The 27,096-nt window shown below is 31.8% G+C and overlaps 1 protein-coding gene across 1 annotated transcript; it reads right to left on the minus strand.

Annotated features, from left to right (window-relative positions):
• LOC144843323 (uncharacterized) lies at positions 1-27,096 on the minus strand. Its single transcript, XM_078700117.1, has 22 exons — positions 27,052-27,096; positions 26,662-26,760; positions 23,300-23,398; positions 20,293-20,415; positions 19,829-19,931; positions 19,204-19,239; positions 14,637-14,799; positions 14,016-14,113; positions 12,977-13,270; positions 12,018-12,220; positions 10,833-10,922; positions 10,211-10,387; positions 9,762-10,004; positions 8,729-8,920; positions 8,161-8,325; positions 7,793-8,068; positions 6,470-6,565; positions 4,746-4,962; positions 3,909-3,977; positions 2,863-3,417; positions 2,663-2,707; positions 1-2,053 (listed from the first exon to the last, which is right to left on the minus strand). Exons 1-22 carry the CDS (start codon positions 27,094-27,096, stop codon positions 2,037-2,039), a joined length of 3,405 nt encoding a protein of 1,134 aa, XP_078556243.1. The 3' UTR covers positions 1-2,036.

The raw sequence follows: 27,096 nt of genomic DNA on the forward strand, positions 1-27,096 counted from the left end.
TATGCCAAATTAACATGGTTAAAAACAGATTAAAAAGAAACGTTAGAAACAAATTAGAAAAACACATTAATATTAAAATATAATATAAAAATGTATAATATATACGGAAAGCATACAAAAATTACATTATTTACATTATTATTACATTAGTTATATTACAGTTCAAATTGATGGAAGAAATATAGGGGTGCGCCCTGCAACTGATTCATTGAGTAGATTAATTAGAAATAGTATTGCACTTTTTTTACACGTTCTGTATTATTTACAAAACATATTTTACATTTATTCACTTTGACTAAAAATTAGATCGGAAAAAAATGTATTTACGTGAAAAAACTGTAATTTAAAGCAAAGTCAAATTTTCTGCCAGTCAATGAATTTTTGGTTGAATTTAACCATTTGTCATTTTATAAGTGAAAACACTGTTTTTTCGGGGGGTTTTTCCACGGAAGTGATTAACTTTATTGAAACTACAAAATAATTAATCTTCATTTTTCATGTTTTTGAGGGACAATACATCTTTAACAAAAATTATTTTTTCAGGTGGACAATATATCTTTAAAATGCACATAAATGCATGGTATAATTCTTCATTCATGCAGAATAAAAAGTAAATAAATAAATGAGTTTTACAGTATATGCTTCAATTTAATATTACACACATGATAATATTTGGAGAACTTGGGTCATTAAGGTTGGACCCCTGGTACATTTATCACATTCATAGTGGTATTAGCAACCTACGAACCCTAACACAAGCCTAACAAAGTAAAGTCCTATTTCTATCCTTTGATAGGATAACGTATCTCAACGTATCAGTTTCTATTCTACTCACATGATAATATTTGGATAAGAGCTATTATTATTATTAAATTAAGAAAGCCCAAAAAAATTATTATGTCATGTGGAGGGATTAGGACATAAGAAAGATCTTGGGTCATTGAAGTGGTCCCACTTGACTATACTATAGGAGCCCTACATTTAAAACTTGGGCATAGTGGTATTTAGCAACCTACGAACCCTAAAACACAAGCCTAACAGAGTAAAGTCCTATTCTATCCTAGTGTAACACTAGGATAACGTATCTCAACGTATCGGTTTCTATTCTAGTTAGTATTTTTCTAGCCTAGAATAACGACTTAAAACGTATCTCTTGATTTCTATTTTAGGGAACACCCTAAAATATCGATTTTCAACGAATCGCTGATAGAGCAAAGCCTGTACTAATTCACGTATTTCACTAGCGTGATAACAGAGTACGACACTTAGCTTTGTTATCTTTGTTTCTTAGTAGTTCCACTCAGGAATTCTAAAAACATATTGATTTCTATTCTAGTCTTCTTCTAGCCTAGAATAACGGCTTGAAACGTATCTCTTTTTTTCTATTTTAGGGAGCACTCTAAAATATCGATTTTCAACGAATCAAAGCCTGTACTAATTCATGTCTTTCACTAGCATATGTTGTTGACGTACACACACAACAGCATTAAAAGAAATGATGACAATCTGAGGTAGGTGTGTTTCATAAGAGTTTGATGTTGAATGGATTCGGGTGGTGGTGGGGGTGTTGATGTGGTTATGTATTAAAGTTCTTGTAATATTTTCTGCTCTTCGGAGAGAAGGGGCTATTGTTGGTTTATCCAGGTAAGCAATGGTATAACGCAGAGGGCTGAGGCCCCTGGTTTAGGAAACCTACAGTAAGTGAACCTCCAAATTTCAATGCTGGAGGTCTAGTCTTAGACTTAAGCCCAAGATGAAACCATTGGCAACCATGGTCTTAAATCTAAAACCATGGTTGCCAATGGTTTCATTTTGGGCTTACGTCTAAGACTAGGCTTAAGACCATGAGTTAGATGTATATATATACCATACTGTAAACAGTCTATAAAATGCCTCAATACAATCAAATAAGAACTGTAAGTCACAATTAATAAATATTAATGTGAAAGAGGAATTACAATTCTTCAATAATAGGACCCCCAACTCTATCGGAATAAAACATACTTTCTGTATTCCTTTATCATTATGGTCCAGCTTCAATTCTTGATCTGACCTATAAAAAAAAGTATTTTAGTACAGTAATTACAATATCCATGTTGATGAATACTATTACCGCTACTATATAATATTTAAACTTCCAAGAGACATTTTGAATTAATCAACAACATAAAATATTAGGATTTAACTTGTTATTTTGTATTTTTTTTTTTTTTTGTGTTAATGTTTGGTAACTTTATAGAACGAAACTGTAATCCAAGTTGCAAAATGGCATCATTCACTAAAGTACCACGTCATAACATAAATCAAACTGCACCTCATTAAACTTTAGTTCAGTTTAAGAAGTTTGAAACATATTTGTCTACTATACAGTAAATGCTTTAAAATTATAGATTAGGTTAAAAAATATCAATTTGCGTGCGATGCATGCTGGTATGCATGGCAGGCCACTTATATTATTGTAATCAACTTATTTTTCTCATTTAAACTGTTTAAAGACGAAAACATTATAGGGCCCATATAGTATTTATTTTTACATAAAATGCAGTTTGTGACATTATTAGATCGAAAAAACTTATACAAATGCTATTAAATAAGTACAAATACTCAAAGTGAATTTGTAACACAATTTCCACTTTTTGTAAAAAAAAAATAAAAAACGTACTTTCTGTATTGCTTGATGGTTTAGCTTCACTTCTTGATTGTTCACCTATAAAGGAATTATTTTAGGACAGTATTACAATATCCATGCTGATGAATATAACATTATAAAAACCTTTTATCATAATTGTTTTCTCTCAAACCATACAGACATTATGTTATTTCTGCTGTATTTGTGAATGAGCTTATACTGCTTTGTTTTACCTTTTAGTATTGTCAATGCATCCACTTCTTTCATCATCTTCTTATCTGTAAGCAGTTTAATAAATTTGTCCATCTCCTTTCCTTCTGCAAGTGTGCCTTTCATTTCCAATTTCAATATTAACCAAAACGGATCTCTGTCTTTGTTGACCTCCTTAATGCCTTTAAGGCGGCCAATAGTTACCATGTTCTTTGTATTCAATTGCTGACCAAATGCTATCAATTTTCTTCGATACTCTGAAAAATGTGTGAAAGGAACGGATTTCAAGTTTGGTAATTTCACAATTTCCGCAATCACGTCTTGCACTCCCTGAAGTCCGCATATATTAGTAGCTTCAACGAGGATACCAATGTGTGCCGGTTTGAGAAGTCCAGAACCCTCAAGTAATCTAATCAGATCATAGGGTATATTTTCACTCTCTATTTTTTTCAAAGTAATGGTTGTATCACGATTCGTGAACTCGCTTAGTAACACTCTCAGCATGTGAATGTTTCCATGTTCCTCCCACCAGTCTGATACCTCTACGAGCAGTTCATTGTAATCGTCTTCATTCAAATCTAATAATAGTAATAACACAATTTATTAATAACAATAATAATATAATTATGTTTGCTAAGTGTCAATTAGTCAAAAACTGTACCATAGATAAGGTAATGCTCTTTTTTGTTATGTACAGTATGTAATTTTTTTTCTACTAATGATTTATATCTGACATAAAGAATGAATATCTCAAGATGCGTATCTAATTTTTTATTTTCATATTTCTCTTAACGTCATTTCTTTTCAATCATGCGTTACAAATATATGTAGGCCCCTGTTATCAACAAGGACGGATTCAAGGGGCGCACTCTCTTCTTTATACAGAAATGAGATTATGAAGTACTAGTAATAATATATGTTAGCACTTCTAGATCCGCCGCTGATCAATTAATTTTATAGTGATATTTTGATTGTTAGGGCACAATTGGATAAGGATAGGCCTACATCATGTACAATAATTTTAACTGAAACTTTGTGTGAGTTGGACAAAGATACACAATCAACTAACCAGGCATTGAGGTTGGTTCATTTTGTGTAGCTGGAGTAGCATTAGGCGCCACATCAGTATCAGAAGCACCTACAGTATATGAATAAAAATAATTTATAATAATGTCTTACCATAGGTATAACTTAACAATTGTTTGTGAATGTAATTTACATACATTATAAAATCAAACAAAACTCATGAATAATCAGTCCCACTAGGAAAATCTTGACAGGAAAGTATTACAAAATATAGGATTGATGGTTCAGCTTTCATTTTTGATTGTTTACATGTAAAGAGAGTGGTTTAACAGTAGTTAGTTTATCAAAAAAATAGCACTAAAATTGTGTTCCCAGATCATTCTATAGACTTATCTCAAGGGTGATGTACTGTAAAACTAAAATTTAGTAGATGGCCATTTTAGTTTTATATTTTATTTTTATACTTATTATGCTCTAAAGTATGAACTTAGGACATTTGAGCACTGTAGATTGATATTTAAAAGAAAAATCAGAGAATAAAATTGGTAGAAAACATAGGGTATGTAAAAATCAAAATTGTCTTCTTTTTTGTCAAATATCCCTATAGATTTTACAACACCACCCCTCCTCCCACTGAACATTTGATTTATTATAATTTATTAATAACATTTTACATTAGTATTTATTTCCAGTGAATAAAATGTAAAGTGTACTTTTTATCTACGATCAATTTCAATTGTTCTTGCCTGGGGCCAAGCCTTTAAAGTATTATGAAATCCCTCTTAAAAATTAAAATAAAAACTCAAAATTTATTTGCAACTAAAATATCTTTATTTTACATGCCTTGTTACTGTTAAAACGAAACAAAAAATACATTTACTTTTTGATAGGATATCTTCGCCAAACAATTTACGGTAAAGTTTCACTTCCATCTTTTGGGTCTGACACGGTAAATCTTTGTCAAACTTGCGAATAACGTGCATATGAGCATTTTTAATGTCTTTTTCACAAGCACAAGGAATGTACATTCTTACTTCAAGACCTCTTGCTTCACTCTGACTGAACACTTTCAACTCTTTTTGAAGGAAACAAAGCACCTAAAAATATAGTGTAGTAATTAGGAATTGCTTCTATATATAAATTTACGTAAGGGCAAAATTCGATAAATCGCGCGTTACTTCAAGAATTTTTACTCGATTGTATAAAAAGTTTGTTTGTACTTTCAGTACTGATTTTAACCACCTGATGTAACCCTGTTTACTAATTAAATTTAGTTAGATAATTAGTTATTGACAATTAAAACGAATTTAGGTTCAACTATTTGCCTCAAATTGGGGTGTTTTCCAATCGTGGTATACACTGTCTAATGGATGTCCATCTTGAAAAATACCTGCACACAATAATACGAGGATGCTTCGCATTTTCCTATCTCCTCCTACGATAATTGTTCTTAATAGCTGAAAACCGGTTGAACAGCTCGAGTAAAGCATCATAATGTTGAAGACAGGCCAATTTTCTTTAAAAAATACTATTTTGATATATTTAATATACGTTTATACAAATGTATTGATTTGCGATAAATGGAACATTCCAATCTCTCTTCCACAAGTATATAAAGCTATTCAGTATTCCCTCAGGCGTCGTAATAACCCAAAGGCAACAGAAATTTGAACCATTTTTTATTCAATCTGTGCTGCAGAGGTTGGATATAGGTTTTTTGTAAAACAGATAATGAGCTAGCGTTTTCAGCCGCCGTCTATTATGTGCAATCAACTTTATTATTGCAGTTAACCACCCACATCACCACCCTCCACCTCAATGACATGAGTAGCGTTGTAAAGCCAGTATAGGATAGGCCTACAGTACGAAGGATCCCATGCCCTAAACGCAGAACAACTTTGTTGTGTATGAACCAACTTCAGTGTGAATTGCCTTTAAGAAAGGTCTTCTAAATAAGTTGAGTTAGATAATTATTTATTGACGATAAAAGCGAATTTATGATTTGCCCCGAATAGATGAGTTAGAATAGGTGTTTTTCATTATATAAACACATATACAAATAAACTTTATTACTGACAGTTGCTTCTCAACGTTTGTTTTAATTAATATTATAATTACATAAAAATATAAACGTCGTAGCTGCGTATCGTTACATGTACTGTACTATTTCAATCGACTATGATGGTGACAGTTTCAACAATTATTAAATCACAATGTTTTACTGTGTTTAGTGATATTATTTGTAAAACATGAAAACAATTAATATTTCGTTATTTAAAAATTGTTCCTCTTTGCACCCATCCTTCAACCCTAATGTTACATACAAAACACAAATTAAGTTTGTTTAAATTTGACTTTCATGACAAGTATATCTTTAGGAAGTAATTCCCAGGGTGCTAATTTTAGTTGAGTACATACATCATCGTGTCTAATTTATTCGATCCTGAAAACGTCATTTGTCCATTTGAAATCTCCAGTTTTTTAACACTGAAAATGACTCTGTATTCGAGAACAATCAGTGGGCACGACCCAGATCTAGTTAAGATAATCATTATCTAGTTACGATAATTTATGTTGTTTGTCATTTTGTATTTACGAGCTTACCTTCTTACAAGCAGAAGGTAGTGGCTTGTTGTCGTCTACAGTACACTGCTCTGGAAGACCATCGGTATTGAAGCTTGTTGTTCTGACTATTGTTGTCTGAAATATTAACACACTCACTGTTAATTTAGCTTTATTTATTCAGATTTCACTTCAGGGAGTGAAATCATAAATCACTATTAAGAAACATACATATCATTGAAGTTTCCATAATGCTGATGTTTTTTAATAAGTAACCTTTAAAAAATGGCAATCCACATTTATTCTTTAATATTGTACATTACTAAAGTAATACAAAACAACTTTTCATGTACTACAAAGAATAAATATTTACAATGTTTCAAAAATGGGCTTTTACTTTTGAAAACTGAAAAGAGGGACTGCTTTTTGAAAAGGATGATGTAAATTTTGTCTATTGCTACTACAATAGTATGATTTTGAGATATTCCCTGCCAATTTTACATATTTTCCCAATAAAAGTGCTATTTGGAAAACATTAAATTGTAGAATGAATATATGAAGCTTGGCCTGACCATGGCATAGTCACGTGACTATGCCATGGTCAGTGTCGGCAAACCAAGCTGACACCACTACCTTGAAAAAGTGTGATGCTAACGCACGAAACGTTGGTAAGTTTCAACGTTTATCTTTACCTTCACTAAAAACGAAAATTTGATATCAAAAGTATTTTGGGAAGGAGATGAATTTTTTCAATTTTAATTAAGGGTTGTAAGGTCATTAATATATTGATATAACACGATCATACATTTCTATTCCTTTGACATTCAAATAAAGTTTATCTCGAAAAGAAGCCCATCACTATCTTCAAATTTGTTTCAAGATGCGCATCTCGATATCACTTTGCAAACTTCCCAGCCCTCGACTTCAATAACGTTATATGGGTAATACAGTATAAAATTAAATCTAAATTTTAATTTACGGCAGAAAAAAACATTTAGTATACAAGTAAGGGTGTTGCCCGGGCAACAAGGGCAACACCTGAGTCCGCCCCTGTAACAATTTTACCTGTACAGATAGATGGCAATGTCTATTGGTAGCCATATAGAATGACAAAGTGATCAATATCAATATTCAATTCAACACACTCATAGTATAGGGTAGGTGGATAACATTTCAAGTCGTTTATTAGGTTCATCTTACTTTTTTGTATGTTAAAAAATGTACTTCATACAAAACTAAATCACAAAAATTTCCTGCAAAATATTTTTAGTTGGAAGTAGTTGATATTGTAAATTTGGGAAAATATATGGCTGCATTAAAAAATGGGCTTTACAGTATATCAAATACTAATTAAGTAAAATTTACCTGTAACATACGGCAATGTTTAATGGTAGTAACATATAGAATGACTAGGTGATCAGCATCAATATTCAATTCTACATGTTCGTAGTATAGGGTGGGTGGATAACCTTCCATTTGAAATTTCTCAATGAATTTAGTTGCAGCACGTTGAAAGAGATCATCTGGAAGATAGCTACCAAAATCATGAAAGAGGGAAATTGCACAATTTTCTTCAAATGTAGGTGGTGGTGAGGCAAGTGGTTTCAAACGTGACAGAACGTAGAACATTTTTTCATTATTCTGTGTAAACAAAAAATAATAATTAAAAAAAACTAGTAGATCAGTCTATATGCTAGAAAATTGAAATATTAATACGACTTTAGTATCAATACCTTTGTATTTTTTTGTTCACACACTAATCCAAACTTTTGCATGAGAGACACAAAGAATGTGAATGTCTCATCAGAATCACAAAACTTCTCCCACAGATGTTTTAACAATCCACCTTCTAAAATGCCTTTGTCCAGCATCCTCCAAGCTGGTCTCATAGTTGGTACCTATTATTTTACAAAAATAGAATATAATTTAAATTTTAATTTATTAATTCAGAGTAACATTGGTAGGCCTATAATTGATTTTTTTTATGTTCTAATATATAAACACTTCATGACCTGTAGGCTATGTTTTGTTTGTCATTATTGCAGTTCACAATATTTATGGTAAGCAGAATGAGAGGATTTATAGGCTCATGTCTGCCAAAGCTACTCAGGCCAAGTTGAAATAATGTATTGATCTTTGAGCTCATATAATTGCATGATGGGTACCTATACTTCAGAGAAGTTATTTCCAAACAAAATTTCAAACATTTATTAAACAAATTTAATTTTGAAGCATGTCATTATGTTGCTGCACGTCAGTATGCAAAACATCGTTTTGTATTGAAATATATTTATTGCTAACCATATCTTTATTGTCTATGACAGTGATGATTGTTTTAAACATGTCAACTAGTCGCATCAAATCTATAACTATTATATCTCTTAGATCCTTGTTATCAGGATAGTAGAGAATCTCTCCGATATCATGTAAATACTCAAGCAGAACTTTGTGCCCTTCTGTTACTTGACAGATTGTCAGTACTTCATCTAGAATCTGTTAAAAAATAGATTGATTAAAACTGTATAACAATTCTAAAACAATTATAATGAAAAAACAGTTTATTAATATACTTTTAACAATTTTCAAATAGTCTCTCAAAACATTGTGTACTAGTATATTTAGAGTGTAATTCATCTCTTTTTTATACTTTCCTAACTTCCATGTAACAGTGTTATAAATACCTAATATAAAGAGATTTAACTTTATATATCAAGTACATCTACTAGTGAAAATGGTAGTTGACTGAAAGCTTCAATATAGGAAAAAGTAATTGTTTTATTCAGGCCTGTATTAACTAGGATTTTAATGAGGAATATTATTTTTGGGCCTATTGCTGTGTGTGATTAGGCTAATTTCACTACAACCATGTGTATGCACATTTTGTGGAATTGTTATGAACCAGCCTTTCAACTAATAACAATAGTTTCAGTTGACTAACAATAGAACAGCAACGCCAAAAACAAACCTCCAACATTTAATGGAGTGGTCCTTGACCACATATCTACCTATTTCATTTTGGTAAAGATCTTTCAATAACTTGTTGAGTAATCCTAACAAACAAACCGACAAACAAACAGACACATGCGGTAAGAAAATGTTAATATGAACCTATAGATGGCCAGAAATTTACCTCTTACATCACACCACCTGTACATTTTCAGATGATTAAAAAGTAGCAATGTATACCGAAAATGGAGATCTGACTAATCAATATAGAACAAATACTGTAAACCTTATTTGTGAATCTTTCTTTATAAAAGAAATTGCCACATTATTATTAATCCATTCAATTATTTAGATTGAACGCTATTGTCAATAAATTCTTGCACCTAACCTCAGAAGTTGGTAAATAGATGTGCTTCTTTCTGCTGTGGATTTCTTGTTGAACTCGCAGCCATTTTATTGGCAAAGTGCGTATCATTTCCTTTGACAAATCCAGTATTTGTTTCATGATGTCAGAAGCATTGCTCTGTTCAAATGGTACACTGTTTTCAATGGTAAAAATAGTTGAACACACCATAGTTTCATATGGTTTGTCTTTTAGGGCTTCCCAAATTTTATTTTCTATTTCTTTAACCTGAAAGAAAGATATACATATGGTATGTGGTTTCTAATATTTATTATTTTAATCAGATTAATTAGAATAATCAAAAGACTATTTAGATAGCGATCGCTAAATGTTGTGATCCAGTTTACAATAAAAAAGATTGAATTCACTGGCCTTTGAAAAAAGTTTCTGTAGTGTTGAGTCATGGCGATTTCTCTGTGGTAGAGTCAACTCACCTGTTGTGCTTTTTCTGCTTCATTTCCTTCAAGACTATTTAAATGTGTACCTATCAGTAATACAGGAGGACAAGGCTGACCATTTATTTCTGCGTCAGGTCTACTGTTTGTGTATGTGGAACGAATCCAAGAAAGAATGAACTCCAGATTTGTCATTCGATGGTCATACTTTTTACCCTAAATTTATAAGTATATATGATAACATGTTTGTAGAACACTAAAGTTGAATTTATTCGATTATTTAAAATACTGTATTGTTGATGGACAGGTATTCTATATATTTAAGCTTAGAGTTTGCAATTTTTTTCTTTTTCTGTTTGTTAGGTTTTTTTATATGGATAATATATTTTCCGAAATAAAAGAAATTGAATTGAATTACAACAATTAAAAAAACGTAATTTTAATTACTTTTTTGTTTGTTATTCATTTATATTGAGTAATGCAGGAAAAGAATGTTCATTGTTGATGTACTTTTTTGTCTATGGATAACATGTGAGAAGCTATTTGATTATTTCTCAAAACTTAAGATGTGTTCAGAGCAGAGGTATACATTTTTCACTATAACACAATCACAATAAAAGGAATTGAAAATAATGTTTAAAACTAATAAAAGTCAGCTTACAGTTGTTGGATCCAAAACTTTAGCCGGGGCATCAAGATCATCACAAAGGTTGAATACTACACAAATAACAGCAAAAGATACCATGAAGATCTATGAGATTAATAAAACAGTGACTTTCAATGAATGGTAAATATATCAAAATTCTTGATTATCAATAACATTTATATTTATAATTGTATAGGGTTTTTGTTTCATAGTGTTTTAATTTTTAGATTTAAAAATGTCATGTCTGCTACTACTACTAAATTTATTATAGATATTTTACCCTAGTACTAGAATTCTTTAAAATAAAATTTTATTTTTTATTTTTTTACTACATTAGTGCCTTTCCTAACTTTTGCTTTTGTCTTATATTTGAGGACGAAGACCTGTGCAGGCAGAACTAACTTGTTAGGCCTTTTCTCACAGAAATATGTGTTGGGAATATATATAAACTAATACCATGCTGGTCTGACTTTCTGTCAGAATGGGTCATGCAGGCATCGGGTGGAATATTCAATATATATATATATATATATATGTGTATATATAAACACAGCAGGCAAAGAACATTAATTCTAAACCGCCCGGTACTGAAATTTAATTAATTAATTTGAAACGATAAAGATGAGGAAATCTGTGAGAATGAGAAAAAGTCGCCCCAACCGAGACTCGAACTCGGACCGTCTGCTTGATATGCAGTTGCCCTAACCATTAGACCGCTGGGGCTTTCATGGTATTGTTCAAACTCAATTGGATAGCGACTTTTTAACATTCTCGGCGTGGTACGGCGGAACAGCACTAGTCCTCAGTAGTACACACGCGCAACAGAGATCAAATTGATACCCCCTCATCTTTCAGTATTTTTGTTCACGAGGCGGGATCTCCAAAGAGATACTTTTATATATATAAACACAGCAGGCAAAGAACATTAATTCTAAACCGCCCGGTGATATACTGAAATTTAATTAATTAATTTGAAACAATAAAGATGAGGAAATCTGTGAGAATGAGAAAAAGTCGCCCCAACCGAGACTCGAACTCGGACCGTCTGCTTGATATGCAGTTGCCCTAACCATTAGACCACTGGGGCTATTATGGTATTGTTCAAACTCGATTGGATATAATTATATGTGTATATATATATTCCCTGCATTTTGCTTGCATGTCTGTGAGGCTTCATGTAATGAAATGTAACTACTTTACCCGCTGCACCACATGATAAATTGGCTGTCCTCCGAAATCCCAGATGTTCATCAAAAACTTGTCGCTAGTCACCTTGTCATCACTCCCTTCTTTCTGAAACTCAACCTCTATTAATTCTTCAATTTTTGACGGAATCTTTATCTGGTCATCTCTTCCTTCTTTCTCAATCTTAGAAGGAATCTTTGTCTGGAGTTTTTCTTTCTCTATATATTCATTAAAATAAATTAAAATTTAATATCCAATAGCATCTTTAATATGTATGTAATTTTTAGAGGCCTTTTATTAGGGTAATTTATTTTAGGATTCTAATTATTTTAGCAGTGGTAATTATAATTATTAATTAATATAGAAAAGTGCATTTTTAGACAAGATCCCAACGGAATAACACATTGTCTGTTGATTTCAGGTTCCAAATTAGGTTCCAAATTAGCTTCCCTAATAATTCTACTCAGCTTTTCGTTCCCTGTTCGACAAGAAGAGTTGTCGATATAGTGACTTTGCAATTGCCACGTATCTTGAAAGCACTCCTCGTCAATTAGTAAGAAGGGAATTTAGTGCATGATGTTTTAAGATTGATTGAATTTGTTTTGAGGATTTTTGTATGTTTATTTTGTTTAATAATAATATACAAATATAGTTTCAAGTTCAATCTAACAGAGGTGCCTCAAAAATAGGTCTGGTTATTTTTTAGATACAAAGGCCCATAGTTGTAATAAAACAAAGTTTTAAAAAAAATTTGAAATAGGCAAAGTATATCAAACATTTAAAGACACTAACTGTTCTAAAATATAATCTTTTATTAAATTAATCCACCTTTTCCATCTTAAATCGAATATGAAATTCCAGACCACAAGTCAGCCCATGTAAAATTCTGAGTGCTTTTGGTAGAGCAGACAGTGAAATATTAGGTGAAATGTAATAATAATGCTCTTAACATTCTTATTAACATTTTTACTTACCCTCATCCATTTTGCTTTCTTCTGTTTTAGTTGATTGTGCTGGAATTTCTTTCTCCACATGTTTCACCAGTGTTTTTTTGGGAGCTTTTTCATTGCCAGAAGCCTGTTTTGCTGATGCTTCTTTTAGCATACTATTCTTGTTATCAGAAGCATTTTCTGTTGATGCTGTTTCACGTTTTACTTCTCCCACATCATCATCATCATCATCATCATCATCAGAACCATTTTGCTTTTCTTTCAGTTGTTTTGCCACATTTCTAGCAACTGCTTTCTCATACATTTCAGAAGCTTCAGCTTCAAAAAAAAAATTGATTTTTGTATATTATACTTGGACACTATGAATATGTTAATTATTATTAAACATTATAAAAGGAAGAAACACACATATCCATGGTAATTACAGAATAAATCTAGTTCTGTGTACCAAAAATAATTTAGGTAAGAAGCAAGGTAAGGATGGTGTCAATTTATTTCAAAGTTGTTTGAATTAAAGCAGTAATCAAGAAATTGTATGTAAAACAATTTATTATATAAGTGACATCCATAAAACATGACAATATAACTTCATAATCCAATTAAGGAATTACTGTGAAGCAGCTTTCAACAGATAGCTGACAGTGCAGGCAGAAAAATATGGAAGGCTTTGTCCTAAAAGAAATGTTCGCAAACGTGTGTTGATAAATGTTGGCTAGTTTCGTAAGTATACTTTTTTTATAAATTCAATTTCCAGTAAGCAGAACAATACATAAAAAATAAACATAGGTGGATGGAGTACCATGAAAAATGCCAATAGTACAATTAAGCACTATCAAAGGCTTTCCAATACTCTAAACCAAAAATATATATATATATAACATATAATAAGTAAGAGTCTTAACAGTATTAAGTTTCTAATAGTACTAGGAATTACATCCAGCACAAACACATTTTTAAACAGGATAAAATGGAATCAGTCTGAGACAAAGTCTTTGGTGCTAAGGGGTTAATAAATTAGTATTTTGCATCTTTGTTTTGGTTTAATTTGCATGTTACTATATACTTTCTGTTTCTTTCCATATTGTTTCATCAGCATCATCTTGAGTGAACACTGTTTTTGTTGTTGCTATGGCATCAGTTATTTCATGCTTTGATTTAAAACTACAGACAAAAATGAATATTTATTCCATTATTATTTCACTTCAATAGCCATACAATATATATAAACCCATCTTAATCATTCAATTTGATTCAAGTCAGCCTTTTGGGATTATATTAATATTATTATTATTATTAGTGTATTTATAAAATAAAATCAATATACAAAGAGTAATATTTTTCAGTTGGCTCATAAAGTATATTTTTGTGTCATCAGTTAATTAAAAGTAAATTCCCATAAATTCAAAATGATAAAATGCCTACAATTGAGAAGAATATGTTTAAATGCATATTAAAACTAAAATGTACACATATATTATTATGTCCCGAGATTCAAGATAGAGTTTCAACTCAAAACCCTCTCATTATACTTTAATAGTAGTGATACTTGGGGGAAAACGAATATTTTTTGGTGTTTTTTTCTAAATGTTTATCATTCAGAGCATTGTGGTCTTGGTGTATGGTTTTTTTTCTGTGGTCATTTAATAAATTGTTTTAAACAACATTGATACCACAATTTTCTTACCTTTTCCTTAGTAATGAATTAATAGTAGAAGTTTTTCCTACTCCCTCAAGACCTACAAAAATAACTCTGCCTTGTTTAACTTCAGTTTTCCCTTCTTCCAGGGCTTCCTTGTATGCTCTAACTGCTTCTGGTCCTCGAGCCCATATCTCAATTGGAGTGGAATCTTTAAAAAATAAGGATTTAATAGTAGTTTTACAAAAAAGTCATTATGTACAGTAGTTATTATTACTATGCATTCACATTGGACATTTAATTATACCTCTCACTTTTTAAAATTTATAATCCTTGTTAATTTTCTTTTAGAATGATTTTATAGTGCACAATTTGTATAGGTTATTTCATTAAATTAACCGATACATTTTATTTTGTAAATAACAGTTAATAATATAAACTAGATTTGAACTCGTCACTATGGACGAGTTAGGTTATCCGCAGCGCAAACGCCACATGCACGTCATACGTTAGAATATTGCGCACAGAAAAACGATTATATGCCATTGAAAAAAATGTTAGTGTTCTCTCTATGTTGTGTCACGTCTAAGTATACAGTATACACTATATGTTATGACGTCATCGTATGGCCACATGAATGTAAAATATAGGATTTTTGTCTCTTTCGTTATTGCTCATCACATTCAATAGAGCGCATCTCGCTTATCCGTACTCTAATTTTCCCCGAGATTTTAATATTGTCTAGGTCAATCAACTATCTTTCGCATGAGTTAAAAATATTTTAATTTATAATGTCATCATGCCTAAAAATTTTAATTACGTGGGTCATTAATTTCATCTTTACAGTAAATTTTAATCTCTTATAGCTCGTAAGAATAAAATGTGATAATCACAATTAAAACGTTTTCTGGAAGCTTGGATTGTAGAAACAAATTTATATGAACATTTTGCCAATCTGATGTTGTGACATCATCATATGGCCACTTGACTTTAAAAAGTTGTATTTTCATCTTTTGCGTCATAGTTCATTACATACACAAAATAACAGAATTATTATAAAGAAAGTATGACGTGCATGTGGCGTTTGTTGTGCGGATAACTACCTCGTCAAAGTGACGAGTTTCATGTCTAGTGTTTATTCTTCTTTCTTTCTCAGATTTTGTGCACGCTGTTTTTCTGCAATGTGTTAACTGTTAACATAACATGTTGTAACTTTGTAAACATTTAGACATTTTACTAAAGTTGTGCAGCCAAGCTTTTTGACGATGTCAGCCGCGTAGCGTAAGTTACGCACAATTTTCTGAAAATCTTATATTGGTTATAACTTCGAAACAAATTTTTTAACGAAGTTTTCAGCTACGTTTTCTTCACATCAAGGGTTAACTTTTTGGATATTTAACAAATTTTGTAACATTAGAAAGTGCGCGTAAACAGCGTTTGAAATTTAAAAATGCTTCAAATCAATTTCTGATTAAATTAGCACATGTTTCCCACCAGATGCGCACATTTTTACGCGCGCACGGCGCAGGGAACACATATGAGCATTTCTTTTGCACAGTTCATCAGAATGCAAGGTTACCCCTATTTTTATTTTATTTTCTTACAGTGTATGAATCATAGGTCTGATTTATTATAGTGTTGAATGTTAAAACGTGTTTGATGGCTACATTATTTGCATATTAAATTTAATTTTTGAAATTTTTATCATCAAACAAACATAACATTTTCAAAGAGCAAAACAATAGACATAACGTTTATCTTTTTTCTCCACATGTTAAATAATATAAAACTTGAAAGTATGCACTTTCATAATATGTCACTGTTTAAAATTTGTGAAGATTTCATCATAGTAAAAATTATGATTTAGTTTGGTATGTAATAATCAACTTGCATCGAGGGGTTCACGACATACCGAATGAACGAATAATCTTTCTTCGGATTGCCTTCAGCAGGTGCTCATATGGCTCGATGTGTAGTGCAACTGACTTTGGTATCAGAGGTACCGGGATCGAATCCCCGATCGAATCCCATCACGGGAAAACAATTAAATAAAAGTATTTATTTGGTTATTACACTGAAAGGGCAGTATGGCCAGTTAAATAAAAAAAGTCGTATTTTCAACTTTTGCATCATAATTCATTACATTTAAAAGAGCGCGCATCAATATGTTTGAAACTGTCCACATGTTAAAAATTGGAATAAATAGCGGGTCCCATAATTTCACCTATTCTACACTGTATGTGATATGTATACATATTATACTGTGTATACTCATATGACACAAAATAACAGAATTCAGCAATAACAACATACCATATTCTTCAGTTCATGTCATAATGCCATAATCTTTTTCTGTGTGCAATATTCCAACGTATGACGTGCACATGGCGTTTGTCGTGCGGATAACTAACTCGTCAAAGTGACGAGTTTCATGTCTAGTTCCAAAATGGAACTAGAAAACCCAGATCATCAAATGGATCGTTCCATTATTAATAGAGGGTAGCTTGTTTGAAATACTACAGTATTATACGTTTTCTTACTAATAATAATAATTATTGTAACTTGTAGTAGCAGCCTACAACTTAAATCATAAAGAAATACAGTAGACACCTTTTAAAATGTAGGCTTAGCATTTATGCCTAGCCTAGCTAAGCAAACTCAACTCAAGGCTCAACGTCACCGTGTGGGCGCTATCGCGATGCTACATCTACATCGCGATGTATCGCGAAGAGTAGGCCTGGCCCTATTAGGCTAGAAGTGGTCAACTCGTACCCAAAATAATTCATACCTATTTCCAACTTGGCTAACTCGTACCTCAACCAACTCGTACCCACACCAACTCGAGATTATACGACAATATCTATGGAACGCCCATAGTGCCGTTGGTGGGGAAACAATGACGCGACAGCAGCATAATACAGTAATATCGATTTCATTGTGTATTTACCTCTTTGCTTTTTGTTTTTACACAGGAAAACAACACGGACAAACTTAACACGGACAAACTACAAATGTTGCAATTAATAATCACTATACAGTGAATTTGAAATAAAAATACCAATTACATATTTGAGGGCTATTTATTTTATTATAATTATATACAAGAATAAACGAGGAGTTACGTAAATGATACTAAGGTTTATGATAAATATAATGTGTCGGGGTAAATGATACTACAGTAAAGTTTAAGATAAATAATATATATATATATATATACAGCAAAATGTAATTTGTCTAAGTGATAAGAAACGTTAGTGATATAATAAACGTCATAGGCCTATATAGTAACTTTATTCAAAAACTGAAAAGTAACTCTTAATTTCTGACAAGTCTTGTAATCCATGCATTAATATGTAACATTCCTTAATCAAAAATAAATATATAAATATAAGAAACGAATTTAAATTATTACTTAGGCCTATACTTATTTAATGTGTACAAATAATTTTGTATGTCTAAAGAAAGGAATTAGAAAGAATTACGCAAGTGATAATAAAACTTTAATGATATAAACGTTATTGATTGTAAACGAATTAGTACGTAGACCTATAATATATAATGTTTCTTGGTAAAACAAAAAAGAATTGAAGAATTACTAAAGTTATAATAAACGTTAATGAGAGTAAGGTTTAAGATAGATATAAGAAACGAATGGTAACGTAGGCATATACGTATATATTTAATGTGCTGGATTTCGAATGTAAATTTGTAGGCCTAAGAAACTAAGAATTATTAAAGTGATAATAATGTAGTTCGAAAATGTTTAATAAAATAAATTAAATTAATAGTTTGTTTTTCGTCTTTGTTTAAGAGCGCATTGTGCAAATAAAATCAAGGCGCTAAAAAAAAACAATACACAGATTCCTCAAAGACGATCCGTTTCGGTGTCGGTAAGCCTTTTCGGAGATAAAACAATGCAGCTCTTGTTAATAGAAAGTGGCGTACGCGTGCCTTTGCGTGTACATTTTAACCGCGATTACAACTATAAAATGAACGAAAAATATTAGTAAAACACCACTTTTAATTTGTTGATCTATCGAACAACATGAACGAATGCTTAGAATGTCATCAACTTGTAACTCAACGCCAAGAGGCAATATTTTGCGAAGAATGCGAACGCCGGGCAGCACAGGACGTGTGGTACGGGAATATCCCAGGAGGAATACCGTCGAGGTATTGAGAATGGATACCTGGATTGGTCCTGTGGTGATTGTATGTTGCCCGGCAAAAATGAACATGCACACGATGTTTTTGCGGAGAATTTGGGAAATAAACTTATTCAAAGGTGTCTCATGTTATATTGTATATTAATTCGGATTTATATTAAGTAGCATAGATAATTAAGATACACTCAAGTCAATCGTCTTCGAAGTTGTAATGTGTTTGTAGCCTGATAATATTACATTACATGGTAAAACAATTAACGTATGTCATTTGATGAAATACGATTAATCACTAGAATTGATAAAAGCAATACAGTAGTCTTTATTTAAAGACCAAATACATTATACGCATATAAGCGTATGAAATAGTTTAAAAAAAAAGAAATGAAAAACACTTCGGAAATAACAATATTCTTGCTTAAAATTCTATTGTATGGAACAATTATTCATACCTGGCGATGTAATATCTATGTCGGGCAATGGTCCACCTAAAACAAAGTTAGAATATATGTGTAAATAAAAGTACATGAAGCAAAATGCGAACATTTAGAAGACAGTGTAAAAACCTCAGACCTCACTTACAACATACTGGTGTAACATGGGCTTTAAGTGCAGCGTTTGAACCAGTTATTCCGTGTGACATCATAGAGGCATCGCCCATCTCCAACAAAATGTACACTAAAAATGTTTTTGTTTAAAATGGCTGATTTTTGTATTTTTTTATATTGATTTGTTTCTTGTAAAGCGGGCTATAGGCCTAAATGCGTTTTGTTATTGTTAAAACAATAATTAAACATATCTAAAACTTTATTTCTTAAATAATCCCAATTTGATTCTATTAATAATGTTAAAGAATATAATGTGATTATAAGTAAAAATCTATAATCTGTTTTGATGAGTATCGAGTCAAGAAACTTGTATTAATAATAATCATTGGCTGAGAATTTACTTATATTGTTATTTATTTTACTTTAAAAAATTAAACAAGTAAAAACAAGACAATGTTTCAAGATTAGTTGTCAGTTGATTTACACATGTTTACAGCCTACCTGTTAGCCTACTTTGCTATAAACTCACCTTTCAATATGTCAATTATCTCGGCTTTTTGACCTGCCCTTAATTCGTTGTCATATTTCTCACACGCGTTTTCATTGTACAAATCTATTACAGATTTACCATACTGTGCAAATTAAAAATAAATATGTTATGTAAAAAAATACATTGTATGATTACATTATTAATCAGAATAGGAATCGATTCATACTGATACACATCTTCTAATGCATTTAAAAAAAACAGAAGACCACGTCCTGTAATAATGTCTGCACGCTTTGTTACATTTTGTAATTTGGTATATAAATATAAATTTCAATCCATTACAAACAATTTCTAATATTTTAAATTAGGGCCTATTGTTATTGTTTTACATTCGCAACTTATTTATATTAATTATCAAATTAAATATAACAAAAAATGTATGCACAATTTAACAAAAATATTTTTTTTTAAATAAATACTATTACGTAAAACATCAAACCAACCTTATCTTCTTTTAAAACGTAAGATTTACCAAAACATTTCTTCATTAGATACACAATGATGGCTCTGTGTTCGTTGTACGTGAGATCTTCTGAGACACATACATGCAGAAGTGTGCGTTTATCCTAGTAAAAAATATATTATATTTCAATTATTAAAATAAGTAACTTCATCACAGGAATAGCACACAATGACGTCAGATATTTGTTCTCGATTTCCTCCGGTTGTGAACGTGGTGGATTTTCAAGTGTGGATAGATCTTTTTATGGATATTTATATTCATAATTGTTACCTGATTATTGGTAATGGTGTCTACACAATGTACATGGCGACTTATGCCTGATATAGAGTACCTGATTGAGAAGACGCGTGTTGCTCTTTAACTGACATAGCGATTGCAACTAACTAACAGTAATCACTAACGTAACACAAACAATCACTAACGTAACAAAAATCAACCCCTAATGTAACAATCCATTAACCGCTTACGCAATTGCGGTTTAACGTAACAAAACTGTATTAACCACTAACGTAACCAAATTTAACCACTAAAAGTTATTATTAAACTGTTCGTTAAATAATGGTGTTAAATTTAATTAAATTAAAACGTTTGTTTTCTGTCCTTCAAAACCTTTAGACATAAGGGTCTTAATTTTAAACTTGAAATTTTAATTCCAATTTTAAAACTTCGGCCTATTTTGAATCGTCTGTCCGGCTATCAATATTGTAACCGTAAGACCGTAACACACTATTTTTACGGACAGTCAGACAGGTAATCGTAGATTATATAATCATAATATCAATACATTTTAGGAAATAAATCCAACTTTCATTTCGAAAGTAACAACTTTAAATGTCCTACAGTTTGTTAAAAATGAGAATTTACTGATGATGAAGACGAGTCAGTTTGGTATTACCTTCACCTTCACTAAGACAATTTTTAAAGGAAATCAGGCTAAATTGTTTTATGTCCAAAATATTTATACTACTGTTGTTACGTTAGTGGTTAAGGTTACGTTAGTGGTTGATTGTTACGTTAGTGGGTAATAATTATTATATTAGTGGTTGATTGTTACGTTAGTGGGTGATACAGGACCTAGATGGTTAAAGTTTGCACAATACACAACCACACAGTATTATTTGTATTTTGTGTGTACTAATAAAAGTGGTAATGATAACACGTGCGATTAATCGTAATCGAGCAAAGTTGTGAGCAAACAGTAAAGTAGAATAATGTAAAACGGAGTCCATCACAAAATAAAAAGTTATTACAGATGATAACGAATGATTACGAAAACAGGAAGCTCGAAAACAGCGACGAGAGACCCGAAACCCAGGGTCTCTGTTTTCGAGATTTGTTGAAAACATAGACCCCAACACAATCTTCTCAATATTAGGCTATATAAGGTTTTCGATATTTCCCGAATACAAAGACCCAGACTCAAAACGTATCAATACTATGTTATAGGGGTATGTTGAACCCACAAATTACTCACAGTACATACATTACATTTTATATTCAATCTAATGAAGTTTTTGAAGTACCGATAATAGGACTTTATACCGACGACATTGTTAATTGGTTCATTTCTTTACCTTTTTTAAATGGTGGTACATATTTAGATCGAGAAAACTATAAAGAAAGTATATATACCCATTATGTAGAATTAGCGTTAAATAAGGACGGAAGAAACAACTTTTAATTCATTCGGTGTTTGTTAGAAAGAAAGAGGCAGACAGAGTTAATAGAAAGAGAATCAATGAAACGCGCGTTTTTTAACGCGAATTCAAGTGGCTTTTCCTCCTCTACAAATGACATTAATGCAGTGATTGTGTAAATATGAAATAGCTATATCAACAGCAATACACCTTGCTATTCATATTACGTCACAACAATTAAAAATATAGTCCAACATCGATACAGGCGTTCTTATGGTAAATGTTTCTTAGAAATAATATCGCATTATAGTCGACGTCTTCAGTCGTTTTTCATACTTTCATACAGTACGATGAAGTTTGCTGATTTTATGACACGGTAGCGATACAGTATCATTATTAATGCATTTGATATGTTCTGAAGCACGCAGGCATTAGGCTTGTATTTAGACACTGAGTTTTACAACTTATTTTTTGTTAACCTTAATGAAACATGAGTCTTTTCAAGCTTCTGTTATATTCGTTGCAATAAACCGGCGCAATATGTATTCTCACTTCGTACATGCTATTTTTTTTTTTTTATTTATTTTTTATTCAACTTCTCACTAATGCTGTTAGTGAAGGATCTGGACCAACAGGTGGTAAACACCTCTAAAAACGGTACAGTCCCAATTGCACAGTGGCTGTGTGTTATAGGTTATTAGACCGGCTTCAGATTGAGCTAGGTGTCACCCGGAAATGACATATATGACACAATGGGGTTCTTACATGTGTATGAACAGAAGGTTTTGTTTTTTGTGTCTTGTTTGTTTCTCTTAATTTCCACTCTTATTCAATTATCCATTTTATTTGCATAGGCATACCCAGCACAAGATTTCCTCATCTTCTTGGTATTATGCCTTCCTCCATAGCCAATTTTCTTAAATTCACTTTTCTTTTGTTTATCCAACAAACATCTATTTCGTTTTTAATATAGGCCTACCTTACCATTTTGGTTTATTATTTTGTATTGTTTTGCTATGGAGGAAAATAAATGTCTTTTGAAATGAAATGAAATGAAAAGGTTACAGAAAAACGCACATCTTGGGGTGGATTGAGGTGATAATTTAAAATGGCCGCCAAAATAGCCAAATGTTAACAAATATATTGTAGCAATAAGCATTGCCTTAAAACAGAAATGAGACTTTTAAATATGATCCCTCTGTGAACTATAATAAAGCATATATATATGCTATAGGCCTACCATGTTTAAAGTTCGGTACAGTGACCACCAATTAAGCAAAACTAAATCGAAGTGGTTTATAATGACATTTATGACACACTAAATATTACCGTATTGTGTAAATAACTTACGTGGTTCAAATGATCTACGTCTGCTCCAACTTTGATGAGATACATACATGTACGCACGTGACCAAAAGCAGCAGCACACATAAGAGGTGTTTCCCCGTCCTGAAAAAAAAGTTAATAATACTTCATAGAAAATGGTTGCTGGTATGAGAAGATACTGGGAGTACTGTACATTTATAAAATACATGTACACACGATTCACAGATAATTACCATAATAAGCACAGTTTTAATCTTTTATGTTATACTCTGTTTTCTGGTTTTGCTAACGTGTACCGGGAATAGTGGAGATATAAATAATTAAACTAAGTATTTAAAATGTAAAATTGCTTAAGATTCATTAGAGCAAAGGTTTCTTATGTTTGAATGAAAATATATTTAGCTAACTTATAATGATGGATACATTTAGTTATAAACATAAGCTAAATATAATAAGTAAGTTATCAGAGATAGTTATTGCTTCAGGTTGACAAACCTTCTATCACTTAAACTATTAAAATTATGAACAAATACAACACCGTAATTTTTATTACAATACCTTTTCCGTTCCAAGTTTTGTTTTCGTTGCAAAAATAAAGATTTTATTGTTATTTGTATCATAATATAATCAAGAAGTGACAAATACCAAACAATGCAAATCACCAGTGGCCGTTTCCGAAAAAAGGAATACGTTTTAAACGGCTTGCAACATGGGCCAATGCATCCCGGGTCTCAATGGTGATACAGTACATGCAGATAGCGCGCAACCTATTCAAACCTAACAGCAACTCAACAACTCGGCTACCATTCGGCTGCTATATCGGGGTTTTACCTGATTTCAAATGTATATATCATGGCTATAATCAGTTCTCCTGATATAAGCCTAATGTAATGTTTACCTAATTTCTGATATTTAAAATGTTAGGCCTATATTCATTTTACCATTTCCTTCGCAATATACTACGATGATGTTTAATATAATTGATTTGATCGTTGTTTTGCAGTATACTTTTATGGGACAAAAAATGTGACGTGCCCATATATGGACATGATGATGTCATATCACTACTATATTTGGGTACATCACACTCGTTTTGTTAAACTAATTTGATAGTGTAGACAGAGCTTTAAACTTAACGCGTAGCCATGAAAAAATGAAGGCATGTATGTCGCCGCAAACGGCAAACATTGGAGGGGAGCAAAAACTCGAAAGTCACAAATAAAAGGGATTATGCCTACATTACGGAAATCACTTTTATACCGCGGACGGTTGAAAATCAGAAATTTTGTTTTAAAACCCTTTATAATATATTCCTAAGAAATATGGAACAATATCGTAATAGTGAACAATAATGTTACATCTGAGATAAATAAGGTAGGTATCGAAGGCGGAGATCTTTACAAAAGTGTGTCCATTGTGCTCGCCTATGTCAGAATTAAGAACACTTTTTTATATAAAGGCACGCTAATATTGACCTCATGGAGCACATTTAGCTCGTAGTATCATGAACGTGCACATATAGCGCCTCGCGGTGGTAAGCCGCGTCCAACATTTTAGTGAATCACGTAACATTGCAGTAATAATCATTCATTCATAAATGTTAAGATATAATTAAATTAAACAAGTTACGGTGTGTCGATGACTACTCCAATATTCTTTACAGGTAATTTCAAGTATTTCTTAGAATCAGACTTAATCTTACAGGCAAAAAGCCGACCCTTAATGAACATACAGTAAATTCAATTACCGTGTTTAAAATGTAAATTTTGAATAATTCTTAACATGAACTTTGACCTTGCATCTACGAGAAAAACATCAACAGTTATACCTTACTTTAGCGCAAAACCGAAAGAACGAATGATTATTTATACACACTAGAGGGTGAGCTCTCTTCGCGTGCTCCCCTTCAGGAAGTGTAGATGATGGTTCTCGGAATGATAATGACTCGGGTAAAAAGATTTTAGAAGGACGTTATGGTTTGGACGGTTATCATTATTGAAATGCTTGATATTCGTAAAACTCAATTACTGACAAAAGGTCTTATCATCAATTCTCCCTATGTAATGTTATATACTATTCCCCACAATATACTCCGATGCTTTGTGAATATATTTAATTTGATCTTTATTAATTTGCAGTATAATTTTTATTTTGATAACTACTATACCACACGCGCGGTCTGAAAATAAACAAAAAAACTAACATTGCTATCGCCACCAACGGCCAACTTAGAAACTAGGAAGTTGCAAGGTGACTCACCGTGAACCCGAAAGCGAAATTTGGGCGGCACGAGGTGATGGTGATGGAACCGCAGTAAAAAAGTTGATTGTATTTATACAGTATAAGAACCACACTAAATAAATACAGTAAGACATTCAGCGATCGGAAACTCTAGCTCTGATTTAGTATCGCCTAAGGGATCTATCTAGACTTATTTTTTCGAATAAATGTACGTACCTAGCAGATACACATGTCTTGTGTCGTATAACAAATAAGTACTGTAATAGTTACTGAAGTTACTATTACAGCCTCGTCAATGAAAACACAAATATGTATATGTTTATTCACTTAGTTATGAAAACGCATACTATAAAGTTTCCTTTGTCTGTGCAATGATGTAATCAAGCTGTTTACATGAGTAATTTAGAGCCAAATTGTAGTTGGACAAAAGAAACTACGAAGCATGTTTATGTTACGTTGTGTGCCGTTATGTTTTCACCATTGACAGCCATTGGAGTGGAGCTGTATCATGGAGGTTGGTATTTAATCCCAAGGTCCGCGGTTCAATCCTGACTTTGTGCCATATATGGTTATTACTCTTCCAACTGCACCCCCTAAGCCTCAAATGAGGTTTAGTTTAACTGCATGATGCATAATTATATACTCTTCGATAATCATTTGATTTCATAACTTTTTATATGATATTGTATGAGTAGGCCTAACAAAGTTAATTGTGTATTCTTGTTTATGTACCCATCAGTAGGCATAATTCACTGGTTGACCTAGTTTAGTTCTTATAAGCCTAATTACACTCCCAGTTCGATGAACCTTCATTTATCGGTCGTAGATCTAAAATTATCCGAAAGCCACTCTTAGTGTTGATTAGAGTTTAATGTTCTGTATACAACACCCGACACTATTTTCTAGTCTAAGCATTTGCCGAAATAATGCGCCCTCTAGTTACCGAGAAATTTGAAGCTTCAAAATACAGATTGGAATTTTCCATTCATCGCAAATCAATACATTTGTATAAACATATATTAAATCTATCAAAATAGTGTTTTGTTAAGAAAATCGGCCTGTCTTCAACTTTATGATGCTGTACTAGAGCTGTTCAACTGGTTTTAAGCTAATAAAAACAATTATCGTAAGTTTGTTAAACTTACATTGTCTGGAAGATCCAATTTATCACCTGCCTTGAGCAAAACAGTGCAAACATCTGTGTGGCCGTTTTGAGCAGCCAAATTTAAAGGTGTCGATCGATGCTGAAAGATTAAAAACATTAATGTTATAATATTTTTCACTCTACAACATATTTATATCGTACTGAAATCAATTCGATGTGATCAATTAAAAATAACTTATGGATTTAAATAATGCTACATTGCTACAATTAAAAAACGATTTTTAAGATGATGTATTGTTACGTATACATTTATTTTGCTTCTATAATATTTTTTTTATTTTTTTAGTCATCACTTCATCCGGTAGTGCTAAGTAGTCTGAATGTGAATTATAATACAGTGGTGTTTGCGTTTGAACAAGCAGTTAATTACGACTGAATGCGTATCCAGGCTCCAAAATGTGTTCAGGTAACACAT

This window comes from Antedon bifida, chromosome 5 (assembly GCF_963402885.1).
Source record: "Antedon bifida chromosome 5, ecAntBifi1.1, whole genome shotgun sequence".
In the NCBI taxonomy this organism is placed as follows: domain Eukaryota; kingdom Metazoa; phylum Echinodermata; class Crinoidea; order Comatulida; family Antedonidae; genus Antedon; species Antedon bifida.